Source organism: Chionomys nivalis, chromosome 17, assembly GCF_950005125.1.
Source record: "Chionomys nivalis chromosome 17, mChiNiv1.1, whole genome shotgun sequence".
Lineage (NCBI taxonomy): Eukaryota > Metazoa > Chordata > Mammalia > Rodentia > Cricetidae > Chionomys > Chionomys nivalis.
Window position 1 is genome coordinate 42,453,798 of NC_080102.1, and position 16,264 is coordinate 42,470,061.

The 16,264-nt window shown below is 55.8% G+C and overlaps 1 protein-coding gene across 2 annotated transcripts in view; it reads right to left on the reverse strand.

Moving 5' to 3' along the window:
* Positions 1–5,457: 5,457 nt before the first annotated feature.
* Wnt7b (Wnt family member 7B) overlaps positions 5,458–16,264 on the reverse strand; it is a 43,407-nt gene continuing 32,600 nt past the window's right edge. For both annotated transcript variants that reach the window (XM_057791937.1, XM_057791936.1), the window contains exons 3-4: positions 13,916–14,187; positions 5,458–7,818 (exon numbers count right to left, since the gene is read on the reverse strand). In XM_057791937.1, coding sequence (XP_057647920.1) covers positions 7,339–7,818; positions 13,916–14,187 — 752 coding nt within the window. In that variant the 3' untranslated portion in view covers positions 5,458–7,338. The remainder of the gene's footprint in view (positions 7,819–13,915; positions 14,188–16,264) is intronic.

Consider the following 16,264-nt stretch of genomic DNA (forward strand, 5'->3'; position numbering starts at 1 on the left):
CTTCTGCCTACAGGTCACGGAGGCTGGAGGAGATCACGTGCCTACAGCAAGTGGCAGGCCCTCACCCTGGCTCTTCTCCATCCCCTGAAGATAATGCATACATACATCTAAGGGGCGGCTGGGAGCCATCAGCCTCCCTTGACCTTGTCTTCTCTAGGCTTCTTCCAGAGCCTGCCTACCCTGCTCTCGGAAACTGCTCTACCTGCAAAATGCGCGCGGGATCCCACTGTATCCCTGTTGCCGCACACCTGAACCATGGTAGTAGACACTCTTGCTGCCGGCTCACGGCCCCTTTACCTTTCATGCAGAACAGCTGAAGGACCTCACGGGTTACTCTCTTGCCCTTACAGACCAGCCATTGGGAGTAAAGGCCAGACCTGGAGCTGGAACTTCCTGCCATCTAACTGCATGTCTGCTGATCCCCTCCCTCAGATCTGGAGTCTGCCTGGTCCCACTGCCTGGTCCCTCTGCCTAGTACACCATCTACCCCCCTGCCTCCTTATCTCCTCCTAGCATGTGCTCAGCCCCAGCCTTGCTGTCTGTCCCCAGCCCTCCCAGTTGTACTTAACCCACCTACTTGTCTATCCCCTAGATGTCTGGCCTTGCTGAACTATACTGATTACCCCTCCTCATGCTACCTGTGCCTTCTGGGTCTCCAGAACACTGGTCCTGGCATTTCCCTGACTTCCTGTGGAATCATGAGTAAAGGGAGCTTCTGGTACAGAGCAACCTGGCAAGGTCAGGGTCGGGGACCGTGGTCAGATTGACCTCCTCAGAGCTTCTCACCAACCCAGCAGGAGTGAGATTACTGATGCCCTGTGCCTGCGCACGTAGCCTCATTGGACCTCAGAACCATACAATCAGAATAGCTCTCTCCTTTCTGTGGAGAAAAAAAAACTATGCTTGTCCCTCTAGTGACAGGGAGTGTACTCCTTCAGGCTCAGCAGACCTGGAAATTGTGGCCTGAGGTCATCGCCGGTCCCTGACTAGGCAGACCTCCTAGTCCATTCCAAAGTCCCCAAGATGAGAGATGCTTATAGACCCCGATGTCACAACACTTCCCAGTAGAATGGGACCTTAATACAGGGGAGTGCCACTCCCTGTCCTGTTTCCATATGTCCCAGTGACTCAGCTGTCCCTGCGGCTGCCATCCCTTCCATGGTATTTGTCACTGAGATGGAATGGATGTCTCTTGTCTGGGAACTGGGGATGGGACATAAAAGTGGGTCACCCTTCCACATGCCAGGCCACTGGTAGACTGGCAGGTGCTACCCCATCCTTCAGCTCGGTTGACAAGAGCCCACAGCCTTTGGCAGTGGTCTTGTTAGTGTAAGGACTAGCCTTGGCAGGCTGCTCAGTGCTGCACCGGAGCCAGATAGTCCTGGGGATTAATGAGATACCCAGGGCAAACAAAGACCCCCTCGGGCAGAGAAATAGGTCCAAGAAACAACATGAAGGCTACTTGTAGAATGTCGTTGAGGTCTATGGACTCTCTAAAACCCTCAGAAGATCCCAGCCCCGGATCCTCACCCTCCAAGTCTGGTCTTGGACACAGACACCATTCTCTCTCATGATGTCAGCCCATGGGCAGCCTGAGGTTACAGGACAGTGGGAAGCAGACTCTTTTCCCAAAGGGTCATCCAATGGCAAGCTGCCAGGGCATGGGGCAAGCCTTTCTGGCCAATCCTAGCCTTTGGGGCTCAAAAAGCTAGGTTCCCTTCTATACTTATGGAACTTTCTGGAACTTCACCAACTCAGAGTAGCTCTCCAACTCTCCAAACTCCACTCCCCCACCCCACCGACTCTCAAATCACCTCAGCTCCTATGTCACTCTTCTTTCCTCCCCCATCCTCCCTTGTTCCACCCTTACTTCGGGTGTCAGTCTCAGGAGGCCATGACAGAGTTTCTACAGCCCATGTTCCCCAGTGTCCCCTGCTGCTGTGGGAGGTTCCACAGGAACCACAGGAACACCCTGCCTCCTTCCCCCAGCCTGAGACTCTCTGAGGGAAGACGTCCATCTCAGACACAGCTCTGAGCCCTCACAGTGGTCACCCAAGCTCCAGGTATCATGCTGATGAAGAAATGAGACAGCGAGGATGCTGTGTCCCATGCCCCACAGGAAAACCTGGAGCTCTGGATCCAGATGCCAGGGAAGGGTTGTGGGCTCCTAGCCCACTTTGTGGTAGTGGGGTGGTGCCGGCAGAGTATCCAACTATATGTAGCTTCTGCACGGAGCTGGGAACTGGGTCTCAAACAGCTCACCCCAAGGGCTTCCAGGGGCACAGCCGTGGCCCTTTATAGGGCTCATCCGAAAAGATCAGGGTCCTTAGGTCACCCTAGGGCCTCAAGTGAATAGGCTGCTCACCCAGGAGGGAGCAGCAGCCGGCCCCTGGAGATGAGCCAGTCTTGTTGCCCTGCTGCTGAATCACTGCCTGTAGGTGGAGTGAGAGAACCCTCCGTCCCCTACCTGTAGCCTCCTTGAAAGGCCACACAGGGCTTCAGCTGGGCTCACAAAGGGAGAGGACACCAGACAGCCTCCCTAACATGGGCTCCTTGTGTCTGGAGGTGGGGTAGGACTGTCTCCAGCTTAGCCCTTCATCAGTGACTTCTTCAGACAACCTGCCTCCAGGCTGTTTCTGGTCACTGCTGTGGCATCAAGCTTACGGCTCCCTGAGACCCAGGTCTTGAGTTCCATCCTGGGATCCACAGTTGAGTGGCCCTCAGTCACGGATGGGGTCCTGATGGACAAATAGGTCCAGCCTCAGTTGTGGTCCAAGGAGAGCGACAGAGGTGTTAGTTTGGAGGTCCCCACTGGTGTCTGCTGTATGTTCTATGGTAGTGACTCAGCGAGGCAGGGTCTGCCACTCTGCTCAGGGAGGGACTCCTGATCTCCTGGCAGAACATCCTGAGACCCATTTCCATTCGCCTCTCTCATGCCCTTACCCTCTGCTCCCAAGCCACCCCAGGCCCTAGCCCACAGCTCCACCCATCCACCCATCTACCTCTTCTTCCTCTCATCATTAAAGATAGTGGTCCATAGCTACTCCCTCTTAACCTCTCTCAAGTTCACTGAGAGATCTAGCCCAGATCTTGCCTGCTGCTTCTTAACCTGGTCTTTTCTGCTTTGTTCTTAGGGATGACATTCCTGGTATTCCTCCTCTGAGACCTGCCTCAGTCATTCCTTTCTCGTTGTGTGGTCTTCGATGAAGTCCTTGAGCCGGCATACCCCCCAGGTAGGAGAATATGAATTGGGGAGAAAGAAGACCCCAGAAGAACTGGGTTTAAATCTTGGCTCTGGCTCTCATCTAGATGTTTCCCACTAATTCCTGGATCTTGATTAATCCATTTGTGAATGAGAGCTTGCATGGGAAGGAGGGTTGTGAAGTCGTGGGTAGTAGCAGACCACCAAGAAAGGCCTGGCTTAGGGGTGTCCTCCACATGCAATGGGCTCCTTGGCTTATGAGGAATCAGCCTGTGCTGGGGGGGCATGGTACCCCCTTACCCACCTATGGGGTAAAAGTGAAGACAAGGTGCTGAGCTTGCTCGGGTGACCTGAGGAGGGTGTGGGTGTGAGACGAAGATAGCCAGAGAATGTCCCCATGGAATACAGTAGGGAGAAGGAAGCATGCAGGTGGTCCTGAGCTGGCACCATCATGCACATGGTCAGGGCATCCACAGAAGTAGAGGGAGCCAGCCTAGAGACCATTTGTCTTCTGATATCCAAGTAGGGAAGATCTGTTAGCCGCCTCCTCCTCCTCTCCACAGGCCACCTCCGCTAGCTGTGAGTACCTATTCCTGGGCTCCCTCCTGTCCTGGAACTGTGGGTACCACCTGAGTGGGGGACGGGGCACATGGCTGGAGCGTTAGGAGGTCAGAACTCAGCCTGGTTAGGGCAAGATTACAGGCATGAGGGAGCAGGGGTGATGGGGGCAGTGGGCTGGCTTTTGCTACGACTCCAGGCTTCCCAATGCCTGTGTCCCCACATCCTTTCTGGAATCCATGTGACTCCTGTTGCCTGGGAGCCTGTGTTCTTGGAGCACAGAAAGCAGGCCATTCTAGGAAGGGACGTGCTAGGCATGCTAGAAGAAAGGGTGCCGGGGCGGGCCGTACCCAGCAAGGTACAATGTTGACTAGAACTGAGAGGAAGGGGGCGTCACTTGAAAGGAAAAAGAAAAAAACTACCGGGGGACACCTGGGATGGCCCAGGTGAATGCTCTCTCAGTGCCTCAAGGTAGAGCCTGGGGCCAGACCGGGCAGTGCGGACTCCACGCCTCAGGCAGGGCCCCCAGGGATGCGTGCCCTGGCCCTGGGAGGCCGGGTTGGGATTGAATCGCGGCCAAGATATAAGTACAGTCTGGGCACCCGGGCCAGGGCATTCTCAGGGCTCCTTCCTCATTCCTGGCCCTGTGGGAGTAGCCGGACCCTGCGCTCCGTTGCAGCCGCGCCACCGGGGATTTGATGACTGCCTCATGGGGACCCAGGGCTTCCTGCCAGCCTGCCCAGCCCTGGCCTGGGCCCCAGGCATGCTTCAGCCTACAGATCATCAAGCCCCAGTCTTGGGCCACCTCCTGCTCTCTGATGGAGAGACTGAAGCCATGCCTCAGGACGGAACAAGGGTCAGATGCAGGGTCCTGCATATTCCCTTTTGAAATGCAGAGCTGGAGGCTCCCCCAGAAGACTTGGATCTAACACACACTCTGTGGGTGCCTCACAGGGCCTATGGCTGGCTGTGGGATCAGCAGTCCCACCCGATGCCAGGCTTCCCAGGACAGCGGGCAGTGGCCAAACCGGCCCCGCCACATGCCTTCTGACCCTGGGCAGAGATGCCATTCACCGTAGGCAGTGCATGGTCACCACAGGCTTTGGCCAGGCAATCAGTTAGGGCTGCAAGCCCCTAGGGACTCTGGGCTAGGCCCTAGGAAAACACAAGGCCCCCAGAAGTTCACCACAAAGATCTGGGGAGACCCTAGATACTCGGGCCTAGGACTCTGAAGTCAAGGGGAATGGAGGTAGAGAAAGGGCATTCTACCCGCCCTTCCAGTCGAGGGCATATTGGGTCCAGATCTTTGGTTAATTCCTGGACATTAGACCATTAGGCTTTGTGTCCTTGCAGCCTGAACCCTTTCAGAGAAGCTTCTAGGCCTGTGTACAAGCATACATCCAGGGATTCTGGCTGGCTGCCAGGGGCAGGCCAGCCTGATGGTCCCAGCCGAGCCTGGCCAAGGACCTCAAGTACAGAAAGGAAGGAAGCAGGTCTCGTCAGCAGAGGAGGTAAAGGAAATGGGAAAGACTAGGGGTTCAGCCTTGGTGGGAAGTGTGTGTCCCCACCCTCAGGGCAGGAACTGCGGGGGCATAAAATGGAGACTCCACACACACACTTTTCTGATTCCAGCTTTTATTGGGGCCAAGTGCTCCCCTCCAGAGGAGGCACAACACAGCCCATCAGAAGTAGGGCACTTCAAGGACATGTGGTGCCCGGCCACCTCCACCCTGGCACACAGCATTGGGACAGCCAGTGCCCTGCCTGGGTCCACTAACCACCTCTCTCCCCTAGGCAAGGTCTGCGGCTGACCGAGTGCAGGCGCAGGTGCCTGGCAGCCCAGGGACAGTGCGAATTGCCTCGGTGGCACCAGGGGCCCCGAGGGTCTGTTTCAAGCAGAAGGAGGAGCCTGGCTTGGGGGACGGCAGCCAAAGCCATCCCCCATCCCCTCCAGTACCCAGTGTAGGTCACAATAACTTAAGAGACATGACAGACGGGGGACTCTATATAACAATATAAGTTAACCAGGCTCCTCACAGGGGACACTGGGCTATGGACTAGGGCATCCCAGGACTTAGGGTGAGGAGACGGGGCCAAGGATCAGGGTGGGGCATCTCCAACGTCCCAGAGGCTTGGAACATCCTGATATGACAGGACCCACAGCTGGATGCAAGGCAAGGGCAAACAAGGGTCACCTTTTCCAGGTTAATGTCCAGGCCACCTGGCTTGGTGGCCACCAAACCCCACATTCCCGTGGATTTCTGCTATGAAAACACCTTAGTGTAGGGAAGGCTGTGGGCAGTTGTGCCATCAGCCCTGCCAATCCCTTACCTCTGCAATGTGTTTTGGAAGAGAGGGAGGGAGATGCCCAGGTCTGAGCTCTTATGTCCCCGTCTGGAAGATCCTGAGGAAAGAGGACATCAAGGCTCCCACAGACCCCCGCTTGAGGGTCCCATGTCCTCATAATGTGAGGACACTCAAGCAGGTGTCTGTGGACAGTACGCAGGGGGCCTGGCAGATACATCCCTAAATTCTGGATGCCGATTCTCTGGCATCGGAGTCGGAATGGAAGAGGGTTCAGCCTCCCAGCACCTTGGCTGCTTCCAGGGTTTGGGCTGGATGGGGTTGTTGGGGGTATAATTCACAGAGCCATTGGGTCTCCAGAGAAGATTCAGATTGCTCTGTGTCCATCTGTCACGTGGGGCAACCGTCCCTGGCCTCTCCCGAACCTGTGGGGCAGTCTTGGGGGTCAGGCTGGCTCCAGGCTAGAGGGGGATTTGTAAACTGGAGGTGGAGATCGGCAGCAGACTGGGGTGGGGGTGGGTGGGTGAGGGGCTAGAAAAAGGAAGAGGCATGCCTGGAACCCGACACATTTGATTTGCATGACAGTTTCCAAATGGAATGGAGGATGGACTGTCCTCTGAGGCCATCTCAGGCCTTGTAGACCCGCTAAGCCCCTCCCAGAGTGCTGCCAAGAGTTCCCCTACCAGCCAGCTTCCGTGCCAACCCTGACACCTTGGGTCCTGCAAGGGGCAGAGGACCCTCGAGGGAGGGATTGAGGGGAAGAGAAGTGAAGGGAGATGGTGGGGGGGCGACCTCCAATAGGGTTAGGTCTGGCTACCCAGTCGTTAGTACTGAGTTCTCAACTGATGCTAAGAAAACATAAATAATTTTGTCAACATCCATCCACACTGCCGGGGGCCAGCAGGACACAGCTCAGGAAACAGTTTTGAGTGTGACTGGCGGGTGTGGCCTTTCTCTGTCCAGCCACCAGGCAGGGAGGTGATCCTCAGAGTCTCGTGGTCACTTTGAGGTCCAGTTTCCCGAAGAGAAATAAAGGAATTTGTCTCCATTGGGTACCAGACCAATGCGTTGGCCTTGGATGCCGGGTAGGTCAGGGCACTGCTGTGCCTCTGGAGGGGACAAAGCAGGTAGGAAGGAGCCTGGAGTACCCCAGTACCCTACCCCCAGTTCTACCCTCCTGTGCCCACAGCTGGCAGCTCCGGAAGCAAAGAAGGATGTGCAAAATGGCGAGGGCCGCGGGATGGGCAGGCGCCTTGTGCGCCTGCACCGCGGCCTCACTTGCAGGTGAAGACCTCGGTGCGCTCGCTGCACGTGTTGCACTTGACAAAGCAACACCAGTGGAATTTGCAGTTGCACTGCCACACCTTGGTATACTGGTGTGTGTTGTAGCCGCGGCCACAGCACATGGTGTCACAGCCGTCGGCACCGGGAGAGGTGCGGTTGCACAGGCGGCCCTGCGTGCCCACGCTGCCCGTGGCCGCGTCCTCCTCACAGTAGTTGGGTGACTTCTCGATGTACACCAGGTCCGTCTCCATAGGCTTCTGGTAGCTGCGCAGTTGCTTGATGCGCAAGAAGGTGGGCTGGCGCAGGCGGCTGGCGCGGACCACCTCCACCTGCACGGCTGCGTTGTATTTCTCCTTGAGCAGGTGGCCCACCTCGCGGAACTTGGGCAGAGTGGTCCAGCAGGTTTTGGTGGTGCACGAGCCCGACACACCGTGACACTTACATTCAAGCTTCATGCGGTCCTCCAGAACCTACAAGCGACAGAGTAGAGGCTCAGAAGGAAATGGAAGAGGCTGAGCGCCTTCCCGAATCCCCGGCGTCTCCTCTGTGAGCTCATTCGCTTAAGCTGCTGAAAATGGGTACCCATGTGCTCTCAGTAGAGAGTGGTGTATCTGATCAGAGTTATTTGGTTAAATCCAGCCCTAATGAGGAAATGGGACAGGGGCCACTTGCAGGGCAGCAGGTAGGGACACTGTGCTGGGAGAGGCCCAGCAAAAGCAGTGATTAATAAACACAGGCCCTTCGTGTCTCCATCTCCCTGTGACTGCCTCATGCCCGGTGCAGGGCCTGGCATGCAGTCAGAGCTTAACAGCCAGCTGCTTAATGACAGCCTGGCGTGCCAGGGATGGAGGAAACTGGGAGGGTGAGGGCACGGGTCAGCGAGGCCCAGTCGTGCCATCCTCTGGGAAGCCGACAGCCAGGCCTAGCTGGTTGTTGTTCTTTCTCCCAGATGCATGAGGGCCCGGGATGGGTGCAACCCTGTGTTTTCCTTGGGCCTCCCTCTCACCCAGGAAGGCCAGTTCCCAGAGCCAGCCCTGACCCCAGGTACTCATTTACCCAGATCGAAAGGGGCCTGCCAGCCGGCCTGATGAAAGATGGGGAATTACTGTTAGCTGCAGCCCTGTGGCTGCGGAGGGGCCATTTGTCAGCTGTCCCTGCTTCACTGCCTTACCGCCACCGTCTGGGCTTGCTGGCATTTGGCCCCCCGTCTTTTCCCCACCCCCATAGAACTCATTGTCAAGGGCACCTGTTCTTAGCCCCAGCTCTGCCCTAGACAAGAAGCCTAGTCAGTGAGTGTGTGAATCAATAAAGGGATGAACAGATGAAAACAATGAGTGGCTGCCTCCATCTCAGCACCTTCCCTGAACCTCACAGAGGACCTCTGAGACGCATGGTCCAGTATAATAAACAGGAGGACACAGACTCATGACTCCCAGGGCCTGAGGAAGCTCATGACTTTGAAAGGATAACATCTTGATCCATAACCATGAGACAGAACACTGGGAATGCTAAGAGTCTTAGGAAACTTCAAAACCTGATCCCAGAGACACATCTCGAGTAAGACCACACCTCCCAATCCTTCCCGAACAGTTCCACCAACCGGGGATCAGTTATTCATACATATGAACCTATGGGGGCCATCCTCATTCAGACCATATCTGTGGGAAACAAGCCAATGTGTGCAGTTACCTCGTGTTAGCTGTGGAGGCTTCCTGGAGAAGATGGTGTGGGCAGATGGGTGGGAGCTCATTAGATAGGCAGGGAGTTGGAAGGAGCTCTACGAGGCCCCACCCAAAGACACAAGAGTGCCACTGAGAATTCAGGGGAAGATGAGACTCCTATGCCTCTCATTGTTGGATGGACCCTGGGCGGGCATCACCACGACTCCAGCTAAGTGAATGATGGCTTGCAGTGAGGACCAGAGAAGCTGGTCAGGAGGAAGCGGGAGACTGAGGTAGGGCTGCCTCGGGTTTCATGTGGGGTAAGGGGAACAGGGTGGGCTCCAGACTGAGTAGAATAGATAGGCCGGAAAGGCTTGCGAGTCAGGCTAGAGTGGCCCGCCTCATGCACACTTGGGACCTATTCCTTACATGCCCCATCCCTCGTCCATCCTGGTGACTCTCCCGCCCCTGGTTCAGCTTTGTTTGGCTCTGTTCCCTTCTACTAGTTTTCTTCAAACCCAGGAAGTCCCCTGCTCTGGCCAACTACCCACCAGCTAGTTAGAGTGGTCCTCCTAAGTCCCAGGCAGGAGCAGCAGGTCCCTCAGGGCCTGGCTGACAACTCTTCTCCAATGGCTGAGATCAGTGGGGGTTCCTGTTGGGGTTGTGCAGGCCAGCCACTGGTCGGCTACCAGTATCATTGCAGCCTGCTGGACACCCTTGCCCTGTCTGTAGCTCCTGAGCCTCATATAGGATCTGTAGCCCGCTGCTCTCTTCTACCCCTGCCTGCCTGAGGACATCAGATCCTGCACAGCCCTACTGGTGACAAGGGCAGATGAAGTTGATTGGGCAGGTGTTTGCAGAGTGAGGGGCCGAATCCTCGCTTGGCTGGGTCCCCTGAGCTGGAGCCTCGCCGGGAGGTGATCACAGGATTCAAGAATGCGCCGTTTCCTTCTCCAGAGCCCTTGCCATCAGAGCGACAGCAGCCGTGGCGCCAGGGACAGCCAGGAGCTTGGGGCACTGAGGCCAGCCCAGGTGCTCAGGAGACACCTGGAGGCTGCAGAAGGGGTCTCCTTCATGAGGTTGGTTCCCTCCAATACACAGGAGTGTGGTGCCAACGGGACCCAGGAGAAGGGCTGACATGGAGGATCAAGGGCCTTGGAGTAGCACTCCATTTGACCAGGCTAGGGGAGTCACCAGGCTGGGGCCAAAGTCCTGTAAGAGGAGGTTGGATAGCCCAGGGGAGTCAGGCATCCCTCTACCTCAGCAGGGCAGGCCTGGGTAGGCAAGTGTCTCACATTCATTCAGCCAGGGAGCAGCTGAGGTCTCGGAGACAGGCTGTCAGTGGGGTTCTTAAAACCCTTCCTTTCCTGAGCCCATGGATGGCTTGGCCTCTCCAGGGGTCTGGGAACTGTAGGGACATGGCCTTTGCCTGCTGTTCTTTCTGACTCTGTCCAGGAATGGCTGTGGGTCTTGCTGGCCTCTGAGCAGCAGCTACACTCTGGGCTTGGTGTGGGTTTCCCTCCCAGATCTATACAACAGGAACCAGAACCCTGTCATAAACCCTGAGTCAGGACTTGGCCTGTGGCCAGCTGGTAGGGTGTTATCCCCAAACTCTCGGAAGGACCCCAGGTCTGTCCTGAGCCTAGCACCTGACCACAGGGACAGCCCTGGCCATCACCATATCTGAATAGGGGTAAGAAATCATTGATGCCACCTTCTCTGCCTACTGCCCTAGTTCCACACTATGGTGGGGACCCAAAGGGGACAAAACTGTTGACCTGGCTCCCCCACATCTGAGTATTCATTGGGAACAGTCTCCTTCTGCCCAGACACCAGGGGGCACCTCTCTCTAGTGACCAGCACAGCCCGTGAGGTGTCTGGGGATGAGCAACAGGGCTGGGTTGGTAGCCATGGTGGGTTACCACCATGAGCTCAGCCCATCTCACCCCAACCCATCCAGGATCCCTGCCTGAGTTCCTGCAGCCAGAGAATGGGGAGTGAGATGGTTGGAGGTTTCTGCCCATACTTTGTATCACAGAAAATCTTAGAAGTGACCTCACCCGGACAAGATGAAAGTAAAATGGAATTACGTCTGTCCGGTATAGGGTGGTATACAAAGTCTCAGTCTTAGTGGTATCCTCATTTGAGACAGAGGGAACAACATCCCAGTAGAGGCCACACAGTCACCAGCAGAGGCCAGACCAAAACAGACAAAAGCCAACAAGTTCTGGGGCCTCTAGAAATTGGTCAAGGCAAACAGGACCTCCCTCCAATACCCTACCTCCCAGAGCCTTTGGAGAGAGCATGACCCTCGTCATACCTGGATGCCAGATTTCAATGCTAGAACAGTGGGAGAGCATCTGTCGGTCTCTGTGAGTCTGAGGTGCCCTGAGACATCTGTCTGATGCCCTAGGACCCAGCACTGGAGTACCGTGACCTCAGGCTCTCAACTCCCCCCTCCCCACAGCCATTGCTAGCACTAAGCTGCTTGGAAGAAAAGGCTCATGTGGAGCCACCAGCTGGCTTTTAGGGGTTCAGGCCAACGTGTGCTCACAGCTTCAGGGGGTGAGGCTACTAGAGGTGCAGCAGAGGAATCTGGCAAAGTATCATCCATTGCGCCAAAGGGGAGACTAAGGTTTAGAAGAGGGTTAGGGCCAATCCCCACACAACCGATGGCAGAGCCGGTATAAGGACTGTGACCTTTAATCAGTATTTCTTTTAGGGGATGGGGGTGGATATCAGTGTCTTACTATGTAGCCCTAGCTGGCCTGGAACTTACTATGTAGACCAGGATGGCTTCAAACTCACAGAGATCTGCCTGCTTCTGCCTCTTGAATGCTGGGATTAATAGCATACACCACCACATCCTGTTCTCTCTCTCTCTCTCTCTGTCTCTCTCTCTCTCTCTCTCTGTCTCTCTCTCTCTCTGTCTCTCTCTCTCTCTCTCTGTCTCTCTCTCTCTCTCTGTCTCTCTCTCTCTCTGTCTCTCTCTCTCTCTCTCTGTCTCTGTCTCTCTCTCTTTCTCTCTCTCTCGCTATGCATCTCAGGCTAGCCTAAAACTCACAATCCATCTCAGCTTCAATGAATGTGCTGCCATGCCTGGGTACCACTGACCCTTTACAGCCTTTTCCCATGGCCTCCCTGTTCCTAACCAGCCTCCACCTAGCCTGCTCTCCAGTGGCCCATTCTCCATCTTAGTTCGTGGTACTGTTTTGCCCCAAACCCTTTGCATGGTGCGTGGCCTGTTCCTACACCCTCATCCCCTCAGCCAACAGCTGCCAGGACTCACCCCTTGCCCTTCATTTTGGTCCCCAGTCCCACTGCCAGCCTCCCTCTTCCCATATCTCCAGGGACCACTCAGCCTTAATACCTGCACCTCTCTACCAGATTGATCCCAGACCTAAACTGGAGATAATGCTAGCTGGTCCTCAGATGGCCCTTTGCCTGAAACCCTTGCCCCCATGACCAGGATCAGAACTCAGGCCTGGGGAGCCACTTGACCAGCTCCGCAGCAGCTCGCCCTGGGGCTCACTGCCCTTATCTGCAAATGAGGGATGGTGAAATCTTCCTTCCAAGAGAAAGAAAAAAATCTGCTCAGAAACATGCCACTGAAGCGAGTCGAGGGGCTCCTGAGGGTCCAGCCTTGCCTACCCTCCATGTTAGAGCCCCCCTCCCCCCTTCAGCCTCCCTGCCAGGGTGGTTTTAATCGTAGGCTAGGAACCAAACTTTGTCTGTAGCTAGTGGTTCTCTGGGCATGCACTGCCTCCACAGGGTCACGCTATCTTCATCCCTTTGTTACCATAATCTAACAGCCCCCTCTGGGGGATACCACACATCAAAGCCAACCCTGGTCCTGTTCTACGCCAGCACCTGTTTCCTGGGGCCTGACTCATCCACCCATCTGGATCCCATTGGCTGGAAGTGCTTGCAGCCATCCTCCAGGATCTTGCCTTTCCCCTGAATATCCTTCAAGACCCCACTGCCATGCCACCCCCTCCAAAGAGCTCCTGGGCCTTCCCAGGGACACCTAGGTCCTTTAAACCCTCAGGTGATCCCAGACTCCCTAGCCAGATGAATTCCTCTCTACTGCCCAGCACAGAAAAAGGACGGAGTGTTAACTGAATAAATGAATGAGATAGTGGTCTTGGCTGTTCCTCGAGGAGACTCATTCCCTCTTCTTTGCCTGGGAAGGCCAGTTCATCCCAGACCCAAGAAGCCCCTAGGCCCTGCAGGCATGGGTGCAGCACCTAGAGTTGAGGAACCAGATTCAGTCCGTGCTCTGCTCGGCTGGCTGCCCTATCTCGGGCCATCTTGCCGCCATGGCAGCCGCTCCTCCTAGCGCATTATCTGCAGCCCTCATCTCCCTGTGGCAGCCGGGCTCCTTCTGACTTCTTCCCTAGTGTGTCCTGACCTGATTGTCCTCCATTCCCACCCATATGCAAACCTGACTATTCCACGAGGTCACAGCTGACTGGACCTGCCCATCTTGAGAGAGTGATCTCCCTTCTTCCTCTGTCCTCAGCTGTCTGTTTTTCTTTTGTTTGTGTTTTGTGTGGTTTTGGGGGTTTTGTTTGTTTGTTTGTTTGTTTTTTGCTTGTTTGGTCAGCTGGCTGACTAGCTTCTAGATCCACAAAGTGGGCTGTTATGATCTGGATCATAATATGATGTGATCTGGCTATTATGATATGGCCTTGGACCACCTGCAGGTCCCTAGCCAGGTCCAGCTCATGCTTTACATAGAAATGGGTCCCATATGTCCAAACCCTAGATGTCATGCCTGTAGACCAGGCAGTAAGATTGCTGCAGAGAGGTATGGAAGAGACATTAAGAGGATAGGGTGCAAGTGCTTTCATAGGCAGGTATTATGCCCCTTGTGCCCACTATGCCCACCATGCCCGCATGCTACCTTTCTGCCTGCCTCATTGTTGTGGAGGTTCATGAGGCGCCTGGCATTCTTTTTAATCTCGCGAGCATCTACGAAGCGTCGGGAAAAGTCGATGCCGTAGCGCACATCGGCTGAGCAGCCTCCCCACTTCCAGCCTTCTGCCTGGTTGTAGTAGCCTTGCTTCTCCCGGTCACAGCCGCAGTTGCTCAGGTTGCCCTGGCTGCAGGCAGCGGTGACGGCATGGGCCACACCTGCGGCAGTGATGGCATATGTGAAGGCGGCCTCACGACTCCCTGTAAAGAGAGACAAACGGTTTGGGCAGTGAGGCCTTAAAGTCCTGAGCCAGGTGGTCACAGGGGATGTAGTCCCTAAGCTGAGAACCTGCCCTCTAAGAACTCGGAACTCACTACACTGGGGCTGATGAACCCCACCCTAAAACGGGGCAACAAGGACATCCGAATGGCATTTGTTTCTGCAGTGACCCACCTGCACACCCCACTGTCATTTTCTGTCTTCCTGTTCCCAAGGGACAGGCCATTTGTGTTCTGGGAGAAAGGTGATATTCTGGGCCATAAGGAAGTAGAGTCTCTGTACTCCAGAGCTCAGAAGCCTCCCTCTCTGCTCATCTTCGGTCCGTTTCAGGCCTCGGTCTCTCCCAGGGTCCCCTCTCCTTCCAGCCTGTGGGCAGCAGGCGCCACCCAGGCGTAGTCTAGGCAGAACGCCCACCCACATACCCTAACACTGTCACCGGCCTCTGCTGCAGAGCCAAACCCATGACCAACAGAGCTGAGAAGGGAAGCCACCCCCCACCCCAGCCCTGCTGACACCTGCTTGCCTCCCTGGGCCCTCTCCCCATCCTGTCAGGGACGATGACTCAGGCCTTCCGGGTGTGTCTCACACCACCCGCAAAGGTACTCTTCTTTGGGGGTGACAGTCCCTGCACCTCTTGAGGCCAGGCTTTAATGTCTCCTCCTCCAGGCAGCCTTCTTAGGATGAAATCCTCACTGCTGGCATGGGGACCCTTTCTACCAGCTTAGCCCTACAGGGGATCCCTGGTCCTTGTAGGTCCAAAGGCTCCTCAAGTGGGGCAAGACCTGCCCTGTTTTCTTTATCTACCTCAGCCCCAGGTTGGGCCATGCAAGCCTTCCATCTTGTGCTCAATCTTCTCAGGTCTCTCCCTCTTCACCCACTCTCTCTTTCCTTCAGGACTCAAGCTCACGGTGGTGGATGGGTGCCCAGCAGGCTTATGAAGAGCATCTCAGGAGCCTAGGGTAAGCTCCAGTAAGAAATGGTTCCCTACCATCTCATCTGCAGACAGCAGGGCCAGTGGTCAAATATGGGTAGGGTGGTGGAAAACCAAGACCCAGCCTTAGCGAGGCCCGGGCCAGCACCTGCCTGTCCTAGCCTGTCCTCGGTACCTCGTTGCAGGCCCTGCTACTGGGGGCTGTGTCTACTGAGTCCCACCAATAGAGAACAATGGCTCTGAGTCAAGTCAGATCCATAAGCCACACCAAGGACCAACTCTATGCCTGGCCTAAGCCTACCTTCCTCCCTACCCACCAACCAGCGGGGGTGCACAGGAGGGCACCTTCCTTCTCAGGAGGAGCTCACTGGGGGACCCTCTTCCCTCAAGGTGAAGACAGGGTGGAGCCCAGTATCTCAGGGCTACAGCAATCTCCCCTCCATCCAGCTGCCCTGCTGGCTGCCCTCACCCCCACCGTCACCTCTTTTGCCAGAACAGTCCCAGGATCTGTGGGCTCTGGGCTCCGATTATGATAGGAGAAATGAGAGATAAGAGATCACCCCTAAGCCCGATGGGCTCTGCACAGTCCCGTGTGGTTAGTGTCGTTCTCAGAGGCTCCAGGGCTGACCTATCCCTGCCCTCGTGGACACTGGCCAGGAGCCCCAGACAGAGCAGAAACTGGAAAGGTACAGGAATCTGTTTCTGGGTCTAACTTAGGTCACCAAGTCCCTAAGGGAAGCTGGCAGGTTCCCCTTCCCCTCTGATCAGGTCTGGCAACTTCATCTGACCAACTGTTGAGGGATGATGGAGATGGCCAGTCCAGGGTGAGTCCTGGGGTGCAAGGGAACTACATAGCCACTGACCCCAGGATGGGGGCTCTGTGGAGGCCAAGCTGACTTTCTAGTGTGCACATGTTGCAAGTATCCAATGTAGGGGTCTAGAAAATTCAAACCATTTTGCACTAGGGGCAGACAGCTGTGGGTGTCATCGTCCACCACCACCACACCACCGCTGACGCCGCCACCAATGCTGCCGCAGATGCCACCGCCGCCGCCACCAATGACGCCACCACTACCCAGGCCAAAGCAGCCACTGGAGGTGTTCAACCTCTTCCGGTCCATCCAGGA